The 26,593-nt window shown below is 39.6% G+C and overlaps 1 protein-coding gene across 4 annotated transcripts in view; it reads left to right on the top strand.

Moving 5' to 3' along the window:
• Nucleotides 1-1,080: 1,080 nt before the first annotated feature.
• The window catches only part of UNC79 (unc-79 homolog, NALCN channel complex subunit), a 105,642-nt gene continuing 80,129 nt past the window's right edge, over nt 1,081-26,593 (top strand). For 3 of the 4 annotated variants that reach the window (XM_071557624.1, XM_071557626.1, XM_071557623.1), the window contains exons 1-11: nt 1,081-1,182; nt 6,018-6,138; nt 11,799-12,103; nt 15,387-15,557; nt 18,463-18,555; nt 19,782-19,837; nt 20,460-20,589; nt 22,097-22,161; nt 23,963-24,051; nt 25,207-25,247; nt 26,432-26,460. In XM_071557624.1, coding sequence (XP_071413725.1) covers nt 1,161-1,182; nt 6,018-6,138; nt 11,799-12,103; nt 15,387-15,557; nt 18,463-18,555; nt 19,782-19,837; nt 20,460-20,589; nt 22,097-22,161; nt 23,963-24,051; nt 25,207-25,247; nt 26,432-26,460 — 1,122 coding nt within the window. In that variant the 5' untranslated portion in view covers nt 1,081-1,160. Of the gene's footprint in view, nt 1,183-6,017; nt 6,139-11,798; nt 12,104-15,386; nt 15,558-18,462; nt 18,556-19,781; nt 19,838-20,459; nt 20,590-22,096; nt 22,162-23,962; nt 24,052-25,206; nt 25,248-26,431; nt 26,461-26,593 lie in introns of those variants that run through there. The other variant, XM_071557625.1, reaches the window with a different exon arrangement.

Below are 26,593 nucleotides of genomic sequence, written 5' to 3'. Positions count from 1 at the left end.
AATGATTTCTTTTGAAGCAATTTTATTGTTATTACTGTACTCCCACCACAAGAGGATGAAGGTCTTCTCAACCCACTTTTGTCCTGGGAGAGACACCCCGGCTGGGATCTGGCAATGGAGAGGTCACAGCCCTTGTGTCCTCAGGAAGGCATGATGGTCCCGAGGTGCTCAGTGCACTATGGAAAGGGTGGGGAAACCCGGGCAGAGGCGCCTGACTGCCTGCCCTCCTGGAGTAAACAGCCGGGTACCAGGGTGTTGAGGGGAGAGGTACTCAAGGGAGCAACAGTCCTGTTCCGTGCGAAGAATCGAACGGAATACATGGACACAGTCCCTGGCAGTGCCGCTGCCACCCCTGGCCTGGCTCAGCGCGGCTCCCCGTGGGGCCTGGGGTGCAGCGCCAGCCCCGACCTCCGGCAGGCACCTTCTGGCTCCGCAGCTCCCAACCCGGCGCTATGACAATGCTCGGCGGGGCAACAGCCCCGCTGGGTCACTGTCCCACGGCTGTCCCGGGGCTCAGCGGCCTCTCCCGTCCCACCTCACCTCACCTCACCTCACCTCACCTCACCTCACCTCACCTCACCTCACCTCACCTCACCTCACCTCACCTCACTTCACCCGCTCCCGCTCCCGTCCCGTCCCATCCTATCCTGTTCTGTCCCGTCCCGTCCCATCCCATTCCATTCCGTCCCATTCCATGCCATGCCATCCCGCCCCGTCCCGTCCCATCCCATCCCATTCCCTCCCCTCCCACCCATCTTGTTCCGTCCCATCCCATCCCGTCCCGTCCCGTCCATACCATGCCATGCCATGCCATGCCTTGCCATGCCATGCCATGCCAAGCCATGCCATATCATGCCATGCCGTGCCATACCATGCCGTCCCGTCCCCTCCCGATGCCATGTCATGCCATGCCATGCCATGCCATTCCATGCCATGACATCCTGTCCCGTCTCGCCCCGTCCCGTCCCGTCGCTCCCGGGGGCGCTCCCGGCCGCCCGGCGCTGCCCCTTTAAGCGCGCTCCCGCCCGGCGCCGCCCGCCCGGCGCTCCCCGGCCCGCAGCCCTGCGGCAGCGGCGGCGGCGGCGGCAGCATCAGCAGCATCTCCATCGCGGCCGGGGGCCGGCGCTGCGCGGCGCCGAGGGGCAGAGCAGGGCGGCAGCATGTCCACCAAGGCGGAGCAGTGTGAGTGCGGGCCGGGCGGGCGCGGGCCGGGGCCTGCCCGAGGGGAAGGGCAGCGGGGTCGGGGGCGCCGTCCCGCCGGTGGCGCTGCCCCGCTGCCCTCCGCCTGCCGCCCCTGCGGGGCAGCGCTGCCCGGGCCCTCCCGCGGCTCCGGCGAGCGGGCAGCGCAGGGGGAGGCGGCTGCCCGCGTTCTGGCGCTTTCTGTCGGAGACGCCGCCGATGCCGGTGCCCGCAGCCCCCGCATCCCCTTGCTGGCCGGGCGGCGCTCGCAGGGCGGCGGCGTGTTTGGCGAAGGCAACGCCGCGAACCCGACTGGGAGAAATGAGGGATCCGGGGCTGAGACTTAAGACCGAGACCGCCGGCTTGGTCCTGCGCCCCGCGGCGGGAAGGGTCCAGCCTGCCTCGCCCGCCGGCGCTGTGCCCGGTCCCAAGGGACGCGGCCGCCCGAGAGATGGGGTGTGCGCTGTGCGGAGCGGAGGTGACCCACGCGGTGCCACCGTGCAGGTTGTCCAGCAGTGAGACAGAGTGAGGACAGACCCGCGCTGCTGTTCTTGACCGTGCCGTTCACCTTTCGAGTGAATATAAGGCTCGGTGTTCGTGTCTTGACTGCGGACCGCCCGCCACAGCGCCCGGTGTCCCACCAGGACTCCCCCCGGTGCTGGCATCCCTCTGCCCCGGGCCAGCGTGGCTCTGCTCAGTCACGGGTATTGTACCCACCATGTTGGCTGGATCCGATCGCATTAGATGACATGGTGGTTGGCATGTCAGCACCGGGGCCATGGAAGTGTCCCGTCTGTTATTACTGCGGATGACACCTGGTATGTCTGCAAGAGCCCTCATGGGAGGCTGAGAAGGAAAATAACGGGGGTAGTCGAGCTCGTCACCCAAATCAAAGCTACCTTCTCTCCTGATACAGTGCCATGGTTATGAGCAGGCAGTCTGTGACCAGGAGGTTGGATTGATGTTTGTCATGATGATGTGATGTGATTTGACACTTCACATGCTGAGACTTGCTCTCTTCTTCCTCCAGGTCACTGAGGAGGATCCTTGTATTTACATACTCCTGTGCTGCACTGATCTAACAAAAACCCAAAAAACCTGTATTTTTTTCCTTTAGGTTTACTGCTTATTTAACAGATGATATTACTTTTAAAATATTATGGAGATGTTAATGTATTGCTGTAGAGGTGCATTTCCATCCTCATAAATAGAGACATAATGTTCTGACTGTGCAGAAGCCCGGAGGTGTGCAGTGTTCGGATCTCTGCCATTCTGTTGTTTCTGCCTTCTTCACCCTGCACCTGAGTTCTGAAATTGTTTCAGCTTTCATGTGATACTTAGGCATTAATTATGCTTCCTTCACACTGCCGTATGGAAGAATTTGGGCTGCCTTTTGTCCCAGCAGTGCCTGTGGCATATTCTTCCTTTTCTACCTTCTCTGTTCTTTCATTCCTATGCTTTTGGTCTGCTCTGTTTGAGCTGCTTTTTCATATTTTATCCTTGGCTGTTTTTTCATCACTTTGTACTTCTCAAGACACTGCATTTAGGTATGCCGTGTCCCTGTTGCTCTCTGTTTTAAGATTTACTTGGGGTTCAGATTTCAGATCTTTCTGCCTCCTAATGTTCTTTTTCGTGATATTCCAAGAAGAATATTCAGTTAATGGGCTTATGCTGTACATTCTAACCTGCTGAATGTATTTTGTTTACCAAGGCTACTCCCCTGACTAGTTCTTATGGCATTACCAAGTGTCTTTGTCTCTACATAACTTCAAGATTCCCTCACCTGCAAATTTTGACTAATGGACTCTGATAAGGATATATTGATGTGCACACGCCACTACCAGTCAAACTTTCAAATACCAGCTGAACCAGAATGTCTTGGAAAGGACTCAAGTCACAAGTCATAGTGAATGTCAATTTACCAAGAACATCAGCAAAACACTACGAATGAGGAATCACACTGATTGGAACAGAAGATGTACTGGTCTAAACATGACTCTGTGGCCAGCAAACAGCTCTTGGGCAGGTTGTATGAACAACAGGTAAAATGGTGTCAATCTGGGAAGTTGACTGGAGAATCCTCCCTTTTTTGTGATAACATGCATTTCATATCACATACCAGACGTATTGACAGTGGCTTTACAGCATGTGTGAGGTGTTCTGTTGTATTCAGTGAAAATGAACTCTTTTTCACCTAAAATAGCAGTAACTGGTGTTTAGCTGTGGTAAGTAATGTCCTGGAAATGCCTGATGCCCACTTTGTTCTCCTTCAGGATAGTGGAGTAATCAAGGCCATCTCTGAAGACTCCTGATGGTTTCACTCTTGATTCAGTCAATGCTTACAAGGGGGCCAAATTGTTTAGTGAGGTCTATGTAGATCCTACACTGATCCCCATTTGTTTTTCGGGATGACCCTATGACAGTGGTCAAGTACTTCCACAGGGTGACATCACTGTTGAATGTGTCTATGAGTACTCAGAAAATTGGGTAATTCACATATTTCTGTAACTTGAAAGCTGGCAAAGGTTTTGCTCTGGAATTTTCCTTCAGAAGATTCTTTGTGTTCTGGGAGGCTGTGGTGAAAAGGACAGAATTCTAGGAAACAGAACTGAGAGGTGAGACTGAAACATTTAGCCTAAAACTAATGTTAATATTTAGGCTTTAGAAATAGTTTTTCTATTTTGGCATTTTGCATGACTGCTGATTAATAGAAATAAATAGATTTCCTTCTTTATAGCATAAAAAAGTAATTCTGGACACCCTATGCTCTTTATTGAGAGTTAGTAGCTGTAGGGAGGCAGACAGTTCTCTGAAATACATCTAGATCTGAATTTTGACATAATCTTCAGCATTTAATCCATTTAATTTATGCATATCTGACAGAAAACCATGGCAGCCACAGTAGTCTGTGCTTCTTGCTGTGAATTGTTCTTTGTTGGTTACTGTGAAACTGGTCTTTTTCCTTTGCAATCTACCTCTCTGCATACTCTTCTTTTTTTTTTACCCCAGACAAAAGTAAGTAATATCACAAAATACATCTATGAAGTACTTTCTTTCTTAATCTAGAAACTAATTAGATTAGGTTTTGAAAGGGTCTTCATGACAGTTAAAAAGAGTCTATCTTTTAAATAATCTGGTAAGATGACCTGCACATCTGGGACTAAAACTGAGATTAGTGGCCAGAAAGAATGAGATGTGGGATGTGAAGGAGCAAACAGTCTTGGACTGCTGATGTCAACCTCTAATCTGGAGTGAAACGCATCCTGACCAGATGTTACTACCCCAGTGTTTTTGGGGTTCTAGAAATACAGTTATGGTTTGTCTCACACAGGATAACCTCCTGCAAAGCACAGTTCAAGTGCCATAGGCCTGTGCGGTGGCCTTAAAGGCTCAGCTCTTGCTCTCAAATACACTAAGGCAATCTGAGTCCAGGTGACAAAATTTCAGTTTCTAGTTGTTTGGTGGGAGAGGAAGTCTTGATTGGTTTTTAGATATTCATTAATGTCACCTTAAATTTGTCAAGTAAAAGACTTAAAAGTGATGAAATAATAATTGAAGATGCATATGCCTTTTTAATTATATTTAGATATGCATTATAACAGTGGCTCTAGTTGCATTTTTACTTACGGTTTTTACATGGATCCCAACCTTATTCAGTCACATGATAGACTTTCTCCTTGTGATGAAGCCAGGTAATATCATGAGGGAGACCTTTGTAGAAGCTTCAGTTGCTGCAGAAATTTGGAGGGTATGGTCAGTATAGCAGGACAAGGGTGAAAGAATGACCCTGGTTGGGTGCTGCAAGACTGCTTTTCTTGTCATGCATTCAAGCAAACAGTCTTCTTCATTTGATGATTATTTGAGTGTTCCTATCGTATGGATAATTGACTTGAAATTGTCAAACCTCATTTGTTGTGTGACTGACCACTCACAGGGTCGTTTGTCTTCTGGATGTGAAAGTTACCTATGCTGGCAAAATGTCTCTCAGTATCTCAGGCTGAGCATCTCCTCTTTTAACTGCCTGTTACAGAGTCTTAGTGCATATTTAATATGATGAAGAGTTCCCAGTCAGCTCTGCTTTCATGGGGGCTGTGTCTGCAGTCCAGCATAGCTGAGCAACCCCTACCACAGCCAATGCACCGTCTCTCAACAGAGCTGGTTAATGTAAGCAGAGCAAAAGGAGTTGAGTATGTGTAGGTGTCTCTACAGGAGACTGTATTGTGCTGTATAGGCAATGTAAGACATTGCAGCTGTGATGGGTAATCACTTTTTTCCAATATGCTCTTTGAAATCCCATCATCTGCTTGATCAGACTTCCTAAGAGACTTAAACAGCACAGATCTTTTTATATCTTTAGTTCGTTTGTTGCATAAAGTAAATGTTTGGCCTACAGTAAATCCCATAAGGCTCTCTTTGTCTTGCCATATATCTCTGCTTTGACTGTAGGAATACTTACCTGTCTCATATGAACATCCTGTGATCCAGTGACTTTTTCATTATAAATGAATCTTGAGATGCCTGTAGGCATGGGAGGAGTGTGGGGTAGCTATATATATATATGTATACTATTTGTATGTATATGTATATACATTTCATTTGCTAGCACAAAGTTTGCCTAATGCAGTTGCAGGCATTCACTTCCATGTGTTCTCCTTGGCACTCTTGTTCAATTTATTCAGTCAAAATAGAAGGAATGGAGAGACTTTTCTGTTTGTTAAGTTTAATTCTTAAATTTAAAAAAACCCATCAGAAATGGAAGAAACAGATGCAACTCTGTCAAAAGTCTGAAAAAAAAACTAAATGAAGGTTTCTGTGTTTGTTTTTTGTCTTTTATGTAGTTGCTTCCAAAATCCGTTACCTTCAGGAATACCACAACCGGGTTGTCCACAACATTTACCCTGTGCCCTCTGGAACTGACATTGCAAATACTCTGAAATACTTTTCTCAGACGTTATTGAGGTAAGTTTTAACTAATGCTCTTGAGAAAAAAGAGCTGAAGAATTGTAGGAGATATTGATTGGCTTTGAATTGGTTGCAAGATTTAATGGGTCAATGCTCAGCCGAAAAGAGTCAGAGCATAATTTAAGAAAAAATTGTATGAATGAATCTCTTCAGTGGCTGTTGCCCAATTTGCCCAGTTAAGCCCCCTTATTGAGTGGCTGATTCTAAAATAAACTTGGTTGATTTTGCATTTGCTTGGGCCTCCTGAGACTTAGCTGAACACACAAACATGCTGAACTTGTGAAGAAAGGAGTTTGTGACCTATGGAGTTTTAGATGTGTATACTCATGATCTCCTTGACAGTCCTGGTGCCTCAGAGTCATAGAGTGATGAGCCAGACAAGCAGAACTAGGTTCTTATTGTGCCATAGTTCAGCTGGCTGTCAGATTTGGGTTCTGGTTCAGTCCCATAGAACAATAGGAACAGACAGAGAGTTTGTATAAAGATCTGGATTAGGGTGGCAGCAACAGGTCAGGATTGTTCTGACCTGGGATTTTGATTTAGTCCAATGTTTAGTAATAACATATAATACTAAATACCAGATGGTTACAGAATACAGTATGAATAGGAAATACTACCTCTTGTCTTGCTAAAAAAGATAGGAAAAATTATGAGACTTTATTAGGAATGACAGACATTGCACAGTGCTGCCTAGTGGATACATATTTTCAAATTGTTTGTGCTTTTGACCATGAAGAGGTGATTATTATCTGCCCATATTTTGGCTGGCACTAGTTTTCACATCTAGAAGAATACACTTAAAACTGTATTTCTATACATAGTTTCCTGATCCATACCTGGAAAGATTGTCCCTGCTGTCAAAAGGTAGTTTGGAAATAAACCTATCTGCCTTATTTAAGGAGAAGACATTAGCAAAATACAATTTACCCCATATATTTGTACACATACCCCTATGATGTAAACAAGTTGAGAAGCAAGAATGTAAACTGAAGAAAATGAGAATAGTTCACTCTAACAGTGAAAGAGCATGAGATGTCAATTCTTCACCCTTTTTATAAGAAGAAAAGACACAAAGACAGAAATAATTTTTGGTGAAACACCTGTTCACAGCAAACATAAAAACTTGCCATTTACTTTTGAAATTTTCAAGAGCAAAATTGTTTAATTACTGAACTTTGTATCCTTTGTCATTTAGAGCATTGAAGAAACCTATGGCAACCAGTAGGACTTTTTTTTAAAAGATTAATAAATTAAATTTTGTCTCATTGTGTTGCAGCAGTGGGAAAAATGTGTTCGAAGAGTCACTAAAGATACCTCTGAAATGTGGCTCTGTTTCCACATCAGGCTATTATGATGGGATATTTGCACAACACACACTTAAATCATATTAAAGTAAGGTTATGTATGACTAAACAGCCTCTGCTTAAGTACTGTGAGCCTTTAAGCTCTTAAAGCAAGAAAGTTGTACTTTCTTGAGCATTTTCTCTTCTAGCTTTAACTACCAAATGCTATAATGAGATACATTTCTCTTTGGTCAGAAATTCTCTGAATCAGGATAGATTTAGAGTCTGGCACTTTATACCTCTCTGTTGTCTCCATCTTTGTAAGCAGTACAGCTGACATGTCCCGTGTGATGGATGCTTCATGCTCCAGGAACAGTGATGTTTCTGGATTTACTGAAAAAGTTTTATACTTAGTACCTATGAGAGCAGATCAGAAATCAGGGCAGCAATTGCACAGTTGAGCAACTCCATTTCTTTATTTCATGTTCAGAATGGGACTGAACCAAAATCCTGTTGTTGGTAAGGGTGGACCTCATGGGGCAGAAGTGATACTTGTATCTAATACACAGGTCTACACACATAACTTTGTCCTTCATGATCTGGGATCTGATCAGCATCAGAAGTAAAAGGGCACAAGGAATCAAAGCCAAAACTTGAATCTAAATTTAAGTGGGCTGGTTCTGATACTCAGCAAAGTCAAATTCACATTCTAAATCCCTGTAACTGGGGAGTTTGAACTGTGGGTCAAAGCCCGAGTGCTATGATTGAACCAGTATAAGTTGATAAACTTGCTGATACTAAGAAAGAAGCTGGACAAAAAATCAAAACAACACACCCTGTATTTAGTGTGGCAGATGGAAAGGAGGAAACTCCCACCCACTGTGTGCAGATCTCTGCAAGATTTACCCTAAAACTAAACAGACTGGTTAAGAACCTTTCTGAAGAGCATGTTCAGAATTTTCTTTGAATATTTTGCATGCTGAGTCTTCTTTCTGCCTCCTACACTGAGACTCCATTGTACAAGGTTTAACATCAATGATAGAACTACATGGTGGAGAATAATCTTTCTAGCTTGGCACTGAGCATATGCAATGAATTTGGACTGCTAAGAGTGCTCATCAAACAGTAGCAAAAATGCCCATTGATTTCTGGGGGTTTTAGGTTGGTTTTCATCATCTACTATTCTAAAATAACTTTAGAGATATTTCCCAATTTGTCTGCTCTCCTTGTGACTGATTTTTTTTAGGTCAAACAATTCTTGATGAACATAGGTAGTCATAGAAATAATGGAGGAATAGTGATTAGTCAGATTTTACTGTTTATTACAATTTTATCTTCCCATGTTATGAACACGTTGACTGTGTTCCTTTCAGTGGGACGTGCCCACTGTTTTGAATCACATTCATATCTGTTGTCATTTTGGTAGCTAAAGATGGTTTGCACAAGGGATTAATTTGCTCCTTTACTCTGTATGCAGCCTCCATAAATTACCAACCTCAGGGGTGGGGGGAACAGATGTGAAATGGCTGAAAAGAATAAATTCCTTATTTCTATGAACAAACATCACATAAAATCACCATACACAATGCATAGCACATTGATTCATTTAGTTCTTCTTTAGTTTTCTCTTTGGGAAAAGCATTTCTTTGCATTACAGCATGAATTTGTTTCATGCCCTGCTCATTTTCAGTGTTTTCTCCCTCATTTGAGGAATGATCTAAGGCTTAATAAACATCTTGTAGAAAAGCTTATGCTTTCACATTTTCTTGAAGAAAATTCTCCATATGTATTTCTAAATAAAATATTTTATATAAGAAATAGTTATAAATGCCTTGGTGGCTAACTAATGGTCAAGCTTGTTTTGCTGCCTTGGTGAGATGTAATTCTCTTGTAGGCATTCTAGGAAACCTTTCCAGGAAGGCAGTAATTTTGGAATAGGTTTGCATCAAAGATGTACACATCTTGAAATGAGCCTTGGTAGCTTTGTCCCTTATCACAGAGCAAGTTCAGTATGGAGCAAGTTTAGTATGGAGTTATGATTTGCAGACATTCCAAATTGTCAGTACTTGTTCTGAATGGAAACAGAAGCAAATTGCCATTATTGTGTCTTGATCTTAAAGGACATCCTAGATCTTCAGTTTGGACATTTCTGTTTATTGTTTTTTAAAATATAGGGGTCAGGCAAAAGCCTGTGTTTGAAATTTTGTTTTTTTTTCTTTTTTTTTTTTTTTAAATTTGGTGTGATTGCAGTTGGAATTTAGATCTGGTCTTACTATTATTGAACAGAAGGGTGCCTTGATCAAGATACAATACGTGTGCTTTGGCCTCTAATCCATAGATGGGCCATAGTGCCATGTACAAAGGAAGGATTAATATCATTTCTAGAAGTAGGTGCCCTTGAAGTGATGTATTGGCAAGTATAGAGATGGGTAATTGATATCACCTGTTGGTAGACAAGAATGGAGTATAGTGTAGTACCTTCATGTCTCTAAACATGAACTGCAAAGTATGGCAAATGAACATCAAGCCAATTGAAAGGAATCAGCACTCTGATAATTTCTTTTTAAAGTCATACTAGACTTTAGGTGATTTTCTGAAACAGTTTCATAAACACTGCTATGGCAGTCACTGTGTTTCTTGTACTGGACATTGGGTAACAGAACAAAAACAATGTACCAAATGTGTAAGGCACAATAAAAAAGGGGAAAAAAGTATGTAGTTTCTTAAAACAGGCTGTGCCTGCCATCTCTGACTGGAAGTGTGATGTGATGATAGCCCCTTGGCATTGAACTGTTTCTGTAAAAATGTTTTATATATGTGGGAAATGAGTGACACCTTCTCTTATAAGCACCTTAGCAAGAGTTTGGCTTAATTGTGTAAATTGTTGAAATGACTTGGAGATAAGATATATCTTTGCTAGGGTGGTTATATGGTAGGGATTTCTGTACTATTAAAGAGAACAGAGGTTTCCACAAGTCCTCCCACTTGACATAACTCTGCTGTTCATGAGTCAGTGGAAATTTTAATGCTTCTAACTTGACTTTTATAAGAGTTAACACTGACTTTGGGAACAGAGTTAAACCAACAGCAACTGCTTTTGGAAATCTGAACTACTAAGAGGTGCAAAACATGCTTTTTAAAAAGATATCAAAAGCTCATTATGTGTGGTTTAATATATTTAAAAGGTATATTATATTTTATAGGCACATATGAAGATTATGAACTAACCCTATAATTGCTTGATAACTAAAATATAACACTGCTTAAGTGACAATTTATTTCTATTTAAAATAGTGGGGTTTATAAATTAGATTAACATGTTTACAACCCTGTTTGCAACATTCTTAAAACAAAATAACAAGCTGGTTGACGTATAGCCTCTATTTTGATTCCCACTAAATCCTTTTAATTTTTGAAATTATCTCTCCTTTAGTTTATAGTGAGTTTTGTTGAATAATAACGTAAGTAACAGCAGGAATGTATGGTAACATACTGTCTGATCTGCAGTTACATAATTGATCTTGCTTGCTTAGCCCTTAGATTTTTGAAGGTAACTATTTACCCAAGGAGTGTTTGTTTTCATAAAGTAAAATGTTTCCTCCCTAAACATGGGCAAAATTAAAAACACACATAAACAACCATTATCATTAGCTCACAAACATATGCTAAAGACCATCTACTATATATTATTTTATAACTTTTCCAAATGTAGTTTAGTTAACATTTTAGAAATATTATATTATTTCTAAATCCATGTGCCTGTTTAAACTTCATTATCTCAAATGATACTGAGTGAGTGGTCATGAAACAGTATCATAAAATACATACAGACATTATTTTAATGCAATAAACATGTGATTTTTAAGACTATCTTAACAAACGCACATGTTTATTCTTTGCTAAACATGTTTCTGCAAGTGCCACACCTATATTTTGCATGTTTTCAGTCAGTTGGCTCAAAAGATTGTAGGGGGGAAAAATAACTCTCAAAATCCTCAGTATCTCAGAGCAAAATACCAGCCTATTTTGACACAGCTATTTTTCCATAGCAAACAGTTTTAATTCTCAGAATTTTTCTTAACTGTGAAACATGGGTAGGGCACTGAAACATGCATTTTTATATTTTTGCTCCTTATGAACCAGATAACACATGAGATGCAATGAAATTTTCCTAGATGTCAAATTTTAATTCCCTTATCTTGAAGTATGAAAGTAAATGGTTGCTAGATTTGTAAACACGCTGGTTTCGGTAGTGATTGCATCTTATGTGGGATATATCTGGTCTTTTATTATTTGTTTTATAGTGTCATTTCAATGTAATGTGCTGTTCTTTGTGTCTTTGTTGTCTCTTTTTTTTCTTTGTCCCCCCAACAGCATTTTGTCCCGCACAGGGAAGAAGGAGAATCAAGATGCCTCCAATTTGACAGTGCCCATGACCATGTGTCTTTTTCCTGTGCCATTCCCACTCACCCCATCTCTAAGACCACAGGTCAGTTCCATCAACCCTACTGTTACTCGCTCCCTCCTTTACAGCGTCCTGCGAGATGCTCCATCTGAACGTGGCCAGCAAAGTCGTGATGCTCAGTTATCAGACTACCCATCTTTGGACTATCAAGGACTTTACGTGACACTGGTGACACTACTGGATCTAGTTCCCTTGCTACAACATGGTCAACATGGTAAGCAGGCCCTTGAACCCTCCCAGTACGCTTAACTTCAGTGATGTGAATCCGTGAGTGATGATATGCAGTAGAAGAGATGGGCCTGAGCTGACCTGGATCTGGATTTCAAATCTCCTGGGATGTGTTTATATCCAAGTGTTTGGTTTGACTTTCTTAAATAAAAGCCTTTTTTTACTAACTCTGGATTTGGCTTTGAATTCCGAGGTTGTCTGATTTTTAGTGACATGCTGATGGTATGTAGTTAAAATACAATGGTATGTAACAAAAATTAGACATATGGGTCTAAAAATGTCCAGATTTTGAGCTTGAATCTGCTGGGATAACTTCAGACTGTCTTTTTGGGATGGGTGTCTTGAAAGGCACAAAGAGCTTGCAATGTGTATCCAGCCTATAAAAAATATACAGATTGAGTGTTTTGGTGAAGGTCCATCTCTAAACAGAATATAGTACATGTTTAATTGAAGAAAAAACATGGTAATTGTGCTTTGAGATGGCTTTAAAATATCCCTGTGTAAAAAGATAGCAACATCTCTGTCTGACTCACGGAAAAGCAGTACTGTCTTATGTTTGGAATTAGTTATTTGCCAGCTTCTTTTGTGACTGTGTTCTATTTGCACTGTTTTCCCTCAAGTTCTGTGTCTGTCTGACTTGTTAATCTTTAGGCTTTCCATACTGGGATTCAGTAGCCCAGTATTCTTGCTATGTTATAATAACCAAATATTAATTTTCACTATGGTATCAGGATGTATTACCTAGTTCTGTATAGCAAGATTGTTGTCAATCTGATAATACTGCTGAAATTCTTTAGGAGAGAAGTTGTCACTGTTAAATGCTGAATTCCTTTTGAGCTGGCAGCAGCACGTTTGAATCAAAGACCACTGCAGTATGATGAAGTATGATCTTGTTAAAGTGGCGTCCTAGCAAGTCATAAATTTGTTGATTTCACTTTCCGGAAATGGTTAATTATCAAAACAGTCTTAGACAATGTGGTGGTAATAGTCAATCATTGGAGACCTGTAAAGAAAAAATAATATTGAGCAAACATAATGTTTTTTTATGGCAACACAACGTGTCTCTTGGCATAGTTTTCCTGTCCTTAGTCAGGTTATGTTGCTGTGTCACTTGACATCCTAATGCACAATCTGGGACGTGGTCACACCTGAGTAAGGAAGACACTCAGGGAGTAATTACCAGTGGCTTGGCTGCTGGAAGGGCTTACCAGTGGGAATCTTACAGGAGTCTGTGCTGGGTCTAGTGTTATTAAATATTTCAGTTTGTTTTTTACTTAGCTGATAGAATTGAGAGAGCACTTTGATTTGCAGATGTTATCAAGATGTCCTTTGTGCGAAAGATACCTCATTCAATGTAATTGTAGCAAATTGTATTCTGTTTTGAAACATCTTCAAAGGAGAAGTACAAAATACTGTGTTTAAGTGGGAGAAATTAGAGGAAATGGGGAAATACTAGCTTGAAAGCTGTACTGCAGAAAGATCTGCTGTTAACGGTAGATCAAAGCAGACCATAAGTCACTTAATTATGATATTATTTTAGCAACATATAAACTGTTGTTTGTGTATGAGAAACCCAAAGCATTATGTTTATTTTTCTGACAGCCCTACCATGGCCTCAGCTGGAGTAAAATTTTTCAGATTGTCCATCTAGCTTCAAGAAAAACATGGACTACTTGGCAAGAGTCCAGGAAAAAGAAACCAGAATGATTTGAGGTCTAGGAAGTATGAACAGTGGGGAAAACCAGAAATAGCTTGAGTTGTCTAGCTTAGAGAAAAACAGAAGGGAGATGTGGTTATCATATACAAATATGTAAAAGTTGCTGTGTGGAGAAATAAACTAAACCAATCTATTTGTGCCTACAGTTGATCAGGATGAGAAATGTCAGCAATGGAAGTTTTTTTTAAAAAGAGGGTCTTTATATGATGAAGATGATTAAGCACTGGGATGAACTGACAGGAGAAGGAGTGAACTGTTGCAGATTTTTAAGAACAGTTTAGATAAATATCTGCCAGGAATAATTTGGTTGACTCATGCTTGGGGCGATGGGAGGTCACTTGTTATGTTTTATGGGTTTGCGTGTAAGGAATTACATTTTGCAAGTTGTTATTTATTTCTTCTCAGCTTAGCATGTGACTAAAAGAAGTAAATACTTTTTTGTCAGAACAATCAGTGTTGTTTGGGTAAGTATAACTGCTGTGCTAGGCAATCCTGAGCTTTGGCCCACTATGAATTCCAAGAGAGAAGCACTCTCTAGCATTAAGTCTGCTTGGGCCCTTGCATGGAAGACTTGCCAGAACCACTGAAATGGAGTGCTAATTTTAATTCTTACTATGGCCTGGGATGTTTATACCTACAGATGTCTGCACTTTACAGAGACAGTTTTCAATTGCACTCATTGTCCCGGTGAGACTGAAGGCCTGTGTAATGAGTAACAAAAGGAGAAAGGCCTTCTGGTGTATTTGGATCATCATACAGGTTGAAACTTGGCATTTGAGTGCTATGACCTTTGTCAGAGGGTTATGTGTACCAGCTCAGTTCCTGATTTGGGAGAGAGTATAAAGATTCCACAGTGCCCTGGTACACAATAAATTACTCCTTCCCTTTGAATCTTGAAATGTTGTGCAGTTATTAAATATCCTTTCCAAAGGGTTCTAGTATGATTAATTTGAGTAAGTGTGGAAATTCTTGATAAATATTCATTTTCTTTTAAGCCTTGGCCATTTTTGGCCTTAATGGCTTCCCAAGAAATCAAAATCCATAGTTTAATCATGTGTGATGTGAAAAATGCAGTGGCACTTCCTGTAGTTGGTATGTATGGAGTACTTTGGAGCCCTCTTGAGGGTCCTTAAGACACAACTCTTGATACACCTGATAAAGGCTAGAATAATTTTTGCAAAAGCTGGCCTTTCAATACAGAGTGAATTTAAAATTCTGATTCTCGTATCATCTCTGCTTAAGTACAAGTCATGCCATGTTAATCACTGTATAATTAAAATCAATATTGATTTTAACTGATTATTCATTGTAGTATTCATATTCTCTTCAAACTCTTCTGATTAGTGTTCAACAGCTGTTTCCCTCTCCTTAGGAGGGGCTAAAAATTGTGGGTGAAGTCACTTGCCTACATTGATTAGCTTCCCAAATTACTTGGAGAGGAAAGCTTGAATTTAATGTAATTTTATTTTATAGTTTTGTAAACAAAAGTGTATGTAGTCATAATTACTTTTTCATTGTAGTGATTCTATATTTCTTTCATTTTATTCGACAGATCTTGGGCAATCGATTTTTTACACAACTACATGCTTACTTCCTTTTCTCAATGATGATATTTTGAGTACTTTACCCTATACAATGATTTCAACACTGGCTACCTTTCCTCCATTTCTGCACAAGGATATTATAGAGTATCTCAGCACATCTTTTCTGCCTATGGCTATATGTAAGTAGAACTCATTCTAGTATTGTTTTATCTTGGAAAACAAATATTACTTATTTGCCTTATATTGGTGCATAATAGTATCAGACTGTAGGAGTCAAGGCTTCATTTGTCACAGTATTGTAATGGGACATCAATCTTCTGTATATATGTAAAATAATTTCATATGACTATTTTTAAAAGGGAAATAATTCTATAGTTTACTTACTTATTAAGCTTGGGTTTATGTGAATTCTTCCTTCATTTAAAGAGTGAAGTTTACCTTACTTAAGAAATGCACTGTTTCAAACTCAGAAAATTTTCAGTACCAGCAGTGGGAGTTTTGAATATAGAATCAATGGGCAAACTGCTCCTGAAATGATAGATGCAATAGCAACATGTGTAATTTTTGCATCTGGACTATATCTGGATGTACAAGTATGATTCTTTTCAATGATGTTTTGATGAATTTCCAACTTTTCTTCATCTCTGTCTTCTCGGCACTTTCTCTCTGAAGTTCTGTACTAAATGGCTGTGCCTGTAATGCCTCCTATCCACAAGTGTTAAGACTGAATTTGATGGTGCCTGCCTTTTTTTCCTCTTTCTTTTTTCTTCCTCTCCCTGAAGATGTCACTAATTTCATAGTCCCTGCACAATGTGGATCCTGAGGTGTGTTCTGAACAGTCATCCATGTACCTGATAAAAACCTTGATGGGATTTCAGTAATAACAGGAAACATAACCATATTCTGAAGATGGAAGCATTAGGGTCAATATTAAGTCAGTTCTAACCAATAAGCCTTTTACTGTGTGTGGTCAAACACTAGAACAGTTTGCTAGAGTGTTTGCAAATTCTCCATCCTAGTTGATGCTCAAAACACAATTGGTCATGAGTACCTGCTCTAGTTGCATTTCTTTAAGCAGAAGGGTTGGACAAGATGATCTCCAGAGGTCCCTTTTAACATTAGGTATTCTGTGATTCTGTGAGAATGTCTCCTACTTACCTCTGTACTCCAGACCTTTATGGAAAAACATGAACAATTTTTGTACAGAGATCAACACTGATATCATTTAAGCATGTAGAAGATACTAAAAGAAACATGTTTCAGTGTTTCAGATTAAGATTTTATGCAAACTTATCATGCATGTTTTCTGACTTGACCAGTCAGTGATCTTAGAAAAATCCCTTAACTGTCCTGTACCTCAGTTTTCTCATGTGAAATTGTAATTTTAGTTAGACATTGTGATGAGGTTTTCTCTGTTACCTTTGACAGGTCTCATTACAGTATGCAAATCAAAATTGCTGAGACATGTTTCATACATATGTGCAATAGAGGCCCTCTTTGGGTTAAGAATATAATGCTGCATTAAGCAACTCTTTCCATTACTGTTATCTGTTAAAGAACAACTGAAGTTGGTGACTTCCCCTGTGTGTCCTCAGATCTGTAGAACTATTCCTCAAAATAACGGGCTGAGCCAAATCCCTAGTTTACTTAAATAGGTCCTGTTCTCCAACTGCCCTCGCCAGAGGTTGCATCCATGCATTTGCATTTGTCATGTTGCCCTTCTCCTCAGTTTTGGTGAGATCTCTGTATGAAACCAGTCTGCTGCTTTTTAAATTTGCATTCTAGTACTGTGTCCTACATGTTTTGCTGGTGGCCATGTTTTAATTACCCAGTTAGAGCTGCTGAGTATTTCGCAGTTTAAATCCATACAAACAGACCTTGCTGTAACAATTTGGGGGCTCTTATTTGTGTGGATGAAATTAAAAAACAAATGAGTGAAGTGCAATGAAGAGAGTCATAGTAATGCTGGCTCATGTGGAGAACAAACAGAGAGAAATTCCCATTTTTCCTTCCCACTTCTTGTTTTTCTAGTTGAGTGCTCTTTTAATTAGTGTCCTAGTCTTTCCCCACTGGGAATTATATGCTCCATTACAAGGCGAGTACAGAACCTCACTTTCCTCTGGTGTTCAGCTCTGATCAAACCTAAAGGGAGGATGCAAGAGATTGTGTAAGCAGTTGGAGAGCCAGATGGGAGGGATGAAAACAGCTCACTGAGCTGGTAGCTACAGTTCTGTGCTTCTATCCCAAATGCTCGGTATTTGGGTCCTGGCAGCCAGGCTTGGGAAAGCGCTGGGAGGATGGAAAGATTCATGCCACATCTCTGTGTAGGAGGTTGCCTTCAAAGCCGTATTGCCATGTAATAGTTCAGCAAATAAACACCTACGCTCTGCAAGGTTTTTCCAAGTGTACCATTTAATAGTAGCCCACTTCATAGGAGACCAGAAGGAGCTCGAGCTGCTTTCTGTGTGAGGTCAGAGTAGCTACACTTCAGTGCTACTGTTTATCATTGTCTTAGCACAGTTCACTTATAACAGTGGGGACTAATGTTCTGGTATGTAGCTGTAATTCAAGCACACACTGTGTGCTCCCTGAGAAGTATGCTCTGCCATACACCAGAAGCTATCACCAGCCCCAGCCCTCCATCTGTATACCTCAACAGCAGGCTTTCCATTTTTTTTGAGTCTTCAGCCTCCAGTTCCTTTTTCACCCTTCCTACAATCCCAGTCCTAGGTGTACTTGGCTATATAAGTGATATTTTGCTCTATCTATGGATTCTGAAGGAGAGTGCCTGAGAAGGTAACTGTCTGGTTAATGCAGCTCTGAGAATGGAATCTTACTGATCTGGAAAACCAGATCAGTGAATCAATACCTAGTCATCTTTCTCTTCCACCAGAAAAGCTGGAATACAGATGTTTCTAGTTTTTTAGGGATTTTTTTGTTAGGTATTTTATTTCTTTTTTTCTGTTTTCATGACATGATACCTAGTAAGTTTATTTCCATGGGTTGGAATGAGATACATGTTATTCTCACCTGATTTTCCTATTACTACAGAAAATTTATTTATTTTTTTCCTTTTTTTTAAAGTGGGATCCTCAAAAAGAGAAGGTGTTCCAGCACATGTCAATCTGTCTGCATCATCAATGCTAATGATTGCCATGCAGTACACATCAAACCCAGGTATGGGTAAACATGCAACCCACTATCATTCTTTCTAAAACTATCAGTCAGAAAGTACTGTCAAATGGAATCAGAGAAGTTCAGATGATGGGGAAAAATCTATGTCATTATCCAGCATAGGTTGAAAGATAGTTGATTTTAGTCAAAACTGGAATTTCTGAACATCATACTGGAAGTAATCAGTATGTGAATAAGAGATCTCATTGTGGTGAAGAAATAGGATTTTGCAAGGACTGGAGTACTCTGGTCTACCCTTGTTTGACATCAGAAAATAGTGTTAATATATGTAGCATCAGTGTTGAAGGGAAACACCACTTACCTGACTACAGGAATTCATAGGAACAATTTGTCTTATACTATGATTCATGTACCAGCAAGTTCACAATTAGTACTATCTTTTAAACAACACAGGTAATGCTGGCTGCAGGCTCAATGGAATGATAATGAATTTAAATGTAATTATGAATATCTAAACACAAGGCCATTCTCACTCACTGTGATGCAGCAATTTAATCCCAAGGAGCTGTTACACTGCATGATAGTCATTATTTCCCATTTTATGTAGATGGGTACATGGTGTGTGTGTGAGAAGTGTCACATCATGCTAATGTATTTCACTCAGGTAAATAAAAGCAGCACACCATTTTTAAAAGCTACTTGCAGAAGTCAGTTTTTTTCATGAAATGTTCTATTTTTATTTGTAAGTTCCATATTCAAACTGTTTGAGAGAAATGTTGCCCTGTGGTTTTTGGGAAATCAAACATGTAAAGTAGTTCATTTCACTCTTGTGTCTGTTCAATGCAGAGTGGCTCCTGTAGCCTTTGGTATATGTGGGAATAATGTGTTGTTACATGTGACTCCCATTGCTGTCTCAAGATGAATGACAAGATACCATTCACATTGTGGCAAAGGGACAAAGTTTAAATGAATCAGCAGGTATTCATCAACTGGATGTGTTTGAAAAAGGTCTGCATTGCTGTGCTAAAACCTGTAAATTCATGATAATCATCTTACTGCATTCCTTGACCAGGTCAAGTTACCAGTATTCAATTTTTAATATTTTGTGGTGACTCTCAGGACAATGATTCTTTAGCAAGCACTTTAAAATAAAAAATAATTGAATAGAGTTTTGGATGGATAAAGTAAAGCCAATCAGCTAATTACGTCACTTCTGTAACTTGAGTTTCCATTTTAGTGTTAAGTCTATACTGTCTCTTTTCTCTCAGTGTATCACTGCCAATTACTGGAATGTCTCATGAAATATAAGCAAGAAGTATGGAAAGTAAGTTTATGATCATATATACTTTGTGGAAATGACTGTGTTCGGGCAGCAATGAAAACCAGATGGCTTCTAAATTGAACTGACTATGTGTCAAGAAGTTATAAATGATTTCTATATTCCATCCTCCCTTTGGATTATGGAGAGGAAGGACCCTCTGATTTCTAGTTTACAGAGGCAGTTCCATGTTTTGTGGAACAGAGCTCTGTTTCCTAAGTACCATGTGGTTGTGGCTCCAATTAGAAATTTTAATAATGAGCAGTCTTCTCAGGTCATGTTGGATTGGACTTTTACGAGAATATTTGTGAGTATTGTCATCACCTGTATCTGCTCTGGATCCAGTTATTTATCTGTATCACACCTCTTTGCTCCATGGCTAGACAGGGGCTTCATTTTGCTCTATGTTAGTACACTGCAGGGTGGGTGGTAGCTGTTGCATGCTCTGATCCAAGTCAGAAGCACTAAAGTAAGTCATCTAATCTGTCTCTAAGAGCTACAAAGAAAGTTTTGTAGGACATGAAATGTATTCATTTTGTCTGTTCAGATATCTTTGAAAACAATTACTATTTTGAATTGTGGTTTGTTACTTTGCAACAATAAAAATTTTGTGCATGTCTTTCCTTAGGATTTGCTATATGTGATAGCTTATGGACCATCCCAAGTTAAACCTCCAGCAGTACAAATGTTATTTCACTACTGGCCCAATTTGAAACCCCCTGGTGCAATCAGTGAGTACAGAGGACTGCAGTACACAGGTCAGTGCAGCTGCTTTTGTATAGGCCAAAATACATAAATGATCAGAAATGTGTTAAAATCATGTGTTTATAGTTCTATGATGTGTTTGGAATTTTTTTGTTTGACAAGTTGTACTTTCCTAAGTATATACAATATAAATCTATCTGCTTTTTCAAAAAATGTTAACTAAACTCATTGTGGCTAGTGAATGTGTTGTCTTACTCCAGATATTAACTAAACCAGAACAGGAGAAGAAACAGGAAATACTCTGTTTGTTCCAAATGGTCTGTGAAACTGTTGCCTTGGCCTTACAATGGTTCTGGTTTATGTTCCTTTCAATTATTGCTTTGGTTGCTTTTGTTGTGCCAGCTGCTAACGCTGCTGCTGTTGCTAAGACTCCTTATCTGGCTGTTACTGTCAGAAAAAGTCAGGTGATGGCAGGTGCAGTCAGTCTAATGGATAAGTTCTAAAGGTTCATTATAGGATGAAAAAGACAAAGCCACCAATGCAGCTGCAGCTGAGTAGGTGGATGGTGCAACGTCCTCTGTCCACCAAACCCCCCAGTGATACTGATGGGATAGGGGGTGCTACATGGGAGGCTGTCACTCATGAATCGCTTTTTCTGCGTCTCAACCTGTTTCAAATAATCTCTGTCACATGACATATGTTTTGTTCACTTTTAAAATTTCTGGACCAGAATGTGGCATTTTAAATTATAAAAATGGAGGGTTGAAAGAAATCTTAGAAGACCCACCTGACCACCTCAAGTGCATCCTCAATGTTCCTGATAGAAGTTTGATCTGTTCTAAAGCTTTTCATTGAAGGGTTGATAGACTTACTTGACTTTTTTTAAAAAAATTCATCATGTACTGCACTACATCACCTATTCCATGCAAGCAGGTCTGTACCAAGCATGATATTCCATGTGAACTGTTAGGAGCACTGGATAGACTGGATTTTTTTCCTATATATGAGTTTTTTGCTGATGTGTCCCAGAATGGGATGAGTGTTATCTGCAATTGCATGGCATTTTGACCTGTGGGCATTCTGTAGAGCATCCTGATAATGCCACTTGAACATCTCTAGGATGTTTACTTCTTGTCATTACAAAGCTAAGGCTCCTTCTGTCACCTGACTACTTTTCCTTTGTTTTAGCTCTTTTCATTTTGCCTGGGAATGTTACTGAATTTATTCAGCTGCTTCTACCATCCTGCTCCTGGAGCAGAGCTATAGTTAATTAATCAAGATGTTGGTGAGATCAAGGGTCTGCCTCAGGAATGCCTGTGTCTTACTTTTTCTGTTTCTTTACTGAGTCCATGGTTCATTTCATATATCGTAAATAAGTCAGTAGGCATGTCAAATTGTTTATTGTAATTATTAAGCTTCCTGAGGAATGACTATTTGTATATTACTCATTGGAATAGTACTTACTACAAGAGGATCTTGTTCTCTGTTGACACTGTTACACACAAAGAATATGAATATCTCTTCTCCATTTATTAATCAGCTGTATTTTGTTTTTTTCAGCCTGGAATCCTATTCATTGCCAGCATATTGAATGCCATAATGCGATTAACAAACCAGCTGTGAAGGTACTGCTGTTACTTCAGGGGTCAAACCCAACTGTCTGAGGGATGGGAGGTTGCACTTTTACCCCAGCCATATGCTGTGGTTTTGTGCAGGTGACCAAGAGCAGAAGCTAAAAAACCAGCAAAGCCTGTTGAGACCACGGGGGTCAGACCTCTGTGAACATGCTCTTTGGCTGCCTAAAGCAAGATGAGGTATTTCCTGCAACTACTGAGGGGCAAATCTTGAAATTAAACATGGGGATGGTTGTAGAGTACTTTATAAATTCTAAGGTGGCTCCTGGCTAATACCTCTAAGTATTTACCTGAACACATATATATGTATAAATATGTTCACAAAAATTACTGTATACAGGAAACATTATTTCATTTATATAGGTTCATGTTCACCTTGGTATCTTGATTGAGGTCATAAAATGCAGCTACTCTAATTGTGATCTTTTGCTTGGAATGTGTCCTAAAACAAATAGCAAAAAAAGCTTTACTTACCTCTTCTGCAGCTCTCTTGAAGGAGGTAAATTGTACTTTTAGATATAGAATAAAAATGTAAAAAGGTTTGACCAGGGTCATAGTACAATTTGTTGGCAGAGGCAAGAACAGCCTCCCAAGTCCAGACCATACTAGCACTAGGTGTACTAATTAATTGGTTTGTATCTAATTGAATACACAGATACAAACAATTATCCTGGCATCAGTTCATATAGTAACATAATTTCTTGAGCTGAACAATTCTTCAGTGAGCCTTTTTCACAGGTTCTTATACTGATAGGGCATAATGGTGACACCCATCTTAAAAGTCCTGCAAGGGACCATTATCCTCCCCATTCCAATCATCCTCGATGATCTGTCTTTCAGAGGAAAAATGCTGAAAGGTGTTGCTTCATTTTGTAGTGATCACTAGATTCAGAATAATAACTCAATAGAGCAAAATATCAAGAAGGTACAGTTCCAAGCTTTGCATATGAAATACCTGAATATTTTTGAATGATATCTTAATTTTGACAGAACTTGATCAGTCATCACTCAGAAATATGCAGCTTGTTTTGTCTTGGATAGATGAATGTAAATTTGGTTAACAAAGATGAGAAATATTCCAGGGAGGCATTTGTTTTATAAATAAGGTCTTACGCTTGAATGGAGTAAGAAACATTTTGGTTAAAGTGGTTAGAATATTTTGTATGCTTAATACTGTTCAGTGTTTCCTTAGTTGTACAAAACACTTTAACAAATGTGTATGTAACAGGCTATTAACTGTAACTGTTTTCTGTAACTGACTAATGTGAAAGCTAATGCAAGACAAAGTCTGGACCTATGTTGCCAAGGAAACTGTGAGTCTTTGTTCTGTCACCGCAGTTGTGCTGTATATTAACAGCTGTGATGACTGAAAATTAGATTTTTCAGGAAGAGGCATTACTGAGAGAGAAAAATCTAGACTTTTACATTACCTTGTCCTAAACAATGGATCCTCTAAGTGACTGCCTGTTTGGGGGGAAAAAATTAGAAATCCATAGTGAATTTTTAATGTACATATGTAACATAACATCTCCTGTCTTTCAGACAGTGATATTACTGATACTGAAGTGTATCCTATTTCTTAGAGGCTCTTGTTTTTCATGTACATCCCTCTTTTTGTTAGAAATATTTTGAGGTCTTGGCATGCCACATACTGAGTACCGTCTCTCAGAATGTTGCTCTCAACACATATCAAAGCTGTGTTATATTGTATGTTCTAGCATTAATGTGTTGAACTTTTTCAGCGAGCTTCAGTGAACAGATGTGTTAATTCTTTTCCTTCTCGATGTTTCAGATGTGCATTGACCCATCCTTGTCTGTGGCTTTGGGTGATAAGCCACCTCCCTTATATCTTTGTGAGGAATGCAGCCAGAGAATTGCAGGGTAGGTAAGATAAGAGTTGGAAAATGATCAGGTATTGTCAGACTCAAGAATCTAGAACTCAAGAGTTTTGTTTTAGTATGATTAGCATATAATTTACATAGATAAACCTGTTGAAATATATAGAGCACACTGCCACTTGATATGAATAAGGATTACAGAAATTTACCTCACATGATCAACATTTTCACCTGGCTTAAAGAAAAGTGAGTTTTGAAGTTGAGATCTCTGAATGAATAGATGCTCTGGGATGCATTTACTGTAATAGGGGAACCTCATTATTGTACAAGCTTTTGCTTATGAAACGTCTTTTGTCCTCATCCATTAGTTGTCATTAAAAGTTAAACATTACAGTGAAAGCTCTTTCACAGAGACTTTGTTACGTTTCTATAGCAGGTACTTCACATTATTCTCTAAGGTACACTGTGATGCAGCAGTGATCAAAGAAATCAATACCGGACTGGCCAGTACTTGGAAGGAATATAGACTGAAATGAATTAACCTCAGTTGGGTTTTGGTTTTGATGTTTTTTTTTTCTTCTTTAAGTTGCTACTATGGCTTGCATTAGATTACAAAATCTACTAATACTTACAGGGAGTACCAATTATTATTTCAAATGGACAAGGTTACAGGTAGTTCAGAACCTACATGGGTGTTTTTCTCCCCAGTTTAAGACAGCTTTATATCATATCAGCTGTGGGAAAAGCAATTACATCTCACCTTAGGTTTTTGAGTCATTATTGATTTAAGGCTGCAGGAAAAAGTAATTGAATTCAGTAGAAGCATAACTTCTAAGGACACTCACAGAAAATGGTACTTTTGTTTTTTTCTATGTTCTTCTGTTATTCTTCACTGTCATTTCTTAGCTGTCAGACTTTCAGAACACACACTATTTTAATTTGATAAATTTATATCTCAAAAGTAAATTTTGAAAGCCTTGAACATAGTGACCAGCATCATCCAAGTGGTAATTTAATAAGACAGGCACAACAAAGAGATTTAATGTAAAGCAGCCTGCAATTTATAAAACTACATTTAAAACAACCTGCTTCAGAATAATGTCAGTCCTACCACATTAACCTATCTCAATTTCCTCTGCCAAAAGAATAAATGCATATATAAATAAAAAGGGAAAGCTAATTATATAAATTTTTATAGGGATCACAGTGAATGGTTGATTGATGTTCTTCTGCCACAAGGTAAGAAGTATTTTAAGGGTAGGTACAAACTGATCATAATTGTACAAATCTTTGCTTCTGATATTTCTGCATACTGTATTACTTGAAATGCTCCATTCTGTTTGATAGGATTCTTTAGAATTTTAAAGTAGCTTATGCTTAATGCTGCTAATGTCCTTGAAGTACCATGAAAAATTGACTGATCCTTTATCTGAAATACTGTATAACTCTTTGTGTGATAATTAACAGTTTTCAAATCTTGAAGCATTCACAACCAGGGTCAAATATTTGTATCCCACACCGATGTCAAAAGAAAGGGTCTGGTTCTTCCACTAACCCAGGTCTGATTTGAAGGCTCTTAAAGCTTGTGAAAATCTCTAACATGAGCCTGTAAAGGATTTTAGAAAAAGATAGAAAATGTTTTTCAATTATCCAGTCATTGATCCAATCATTGTCCTTTGGCCAGTGAGAGAACCTGATATTTTGTTATGTACTAGCATGCAGACAAAGCTTGTTGACAGACTAATCAGCATCTTATCTAAAATAACCCTTTCAGGGATAGAATGAAGACACTGCCTATCTCTTTGCTCTGCTAACTGAAAATTCTTAAGCATTTGAGATTTTTTTTGCTGTCTACTTTTAGTTGAAATGTTATCCAGATTAAGAATGTTTTATTTACTTAAGGGAAGTACTTCCTTTTAATCAGCCACTTGAATTTACTGAATTGTATGTTGCTAGGGAAACAGATGGCATAGGTATTGCTTACAGGCTGAATCTGCAAAGATTTCAGTATGAAATTATGGGCTGTAGGCATAGTGGCTGCTTCATCCGTATTCACTGCTCTTTTATCCCATGAGCTTTCACAAGCAGTGTAGGCACATCCAAACCATGTTTCCTACAGCGTGCCACAATACTGTGCCTACAAGGTGTACAAATCTGCCCCTGTGGCAGAAGGTGGATGGCTTGCAGTGTACACTACACTTAATGCACCAAGGCCATTGCATTTCAGTGTAGGAATACCCATAGGCCTAAGGATAGTGTCCTACCTTATGCTGTCCAGCAGATTTAGAGGTTTCAATAGTACCTGGAAACACAAGTTTAGCCTCAGAGACTTCCTTGTGCAAAGTCCATTTTTCCATGGCTTCCATAGTGAAACAGAAAGATCGTCATTTTGTGTTCATGTTTTGTATGCCTTCCCCTTACAGCTGAAATTTCTGCTATATGTCAGAAGAAGGTAAGATTCAGCCATTTGTGTGATGGGGCATGATTTGATGTTGTATGTGGTGTCATTCCATTACTATGTAGTGTGTTCATCTTTGTATCATTCAAAAATCTCAATTTATCCATGAATGCATTTGTTGGTGGAT

The sequence above is a fragment of the Pithys albifrons genome, chromosome 6 (assembly GCF_047495875.1).
Source record: "Pithys albifrons albifrons isolate INPA30051 chromosome 6, PitAlb_v1, whole genome shotgun sequence".
NCBI classification, from domain to species: Eukaryota; Metazoa; Chordata; class Aves; order Passeriformes; family Thamnophilidae; genus Pithys; species Pithys albifrons.
This window is presented reverse-complemented; position numbering and strand designations above follow the sequence as displayed.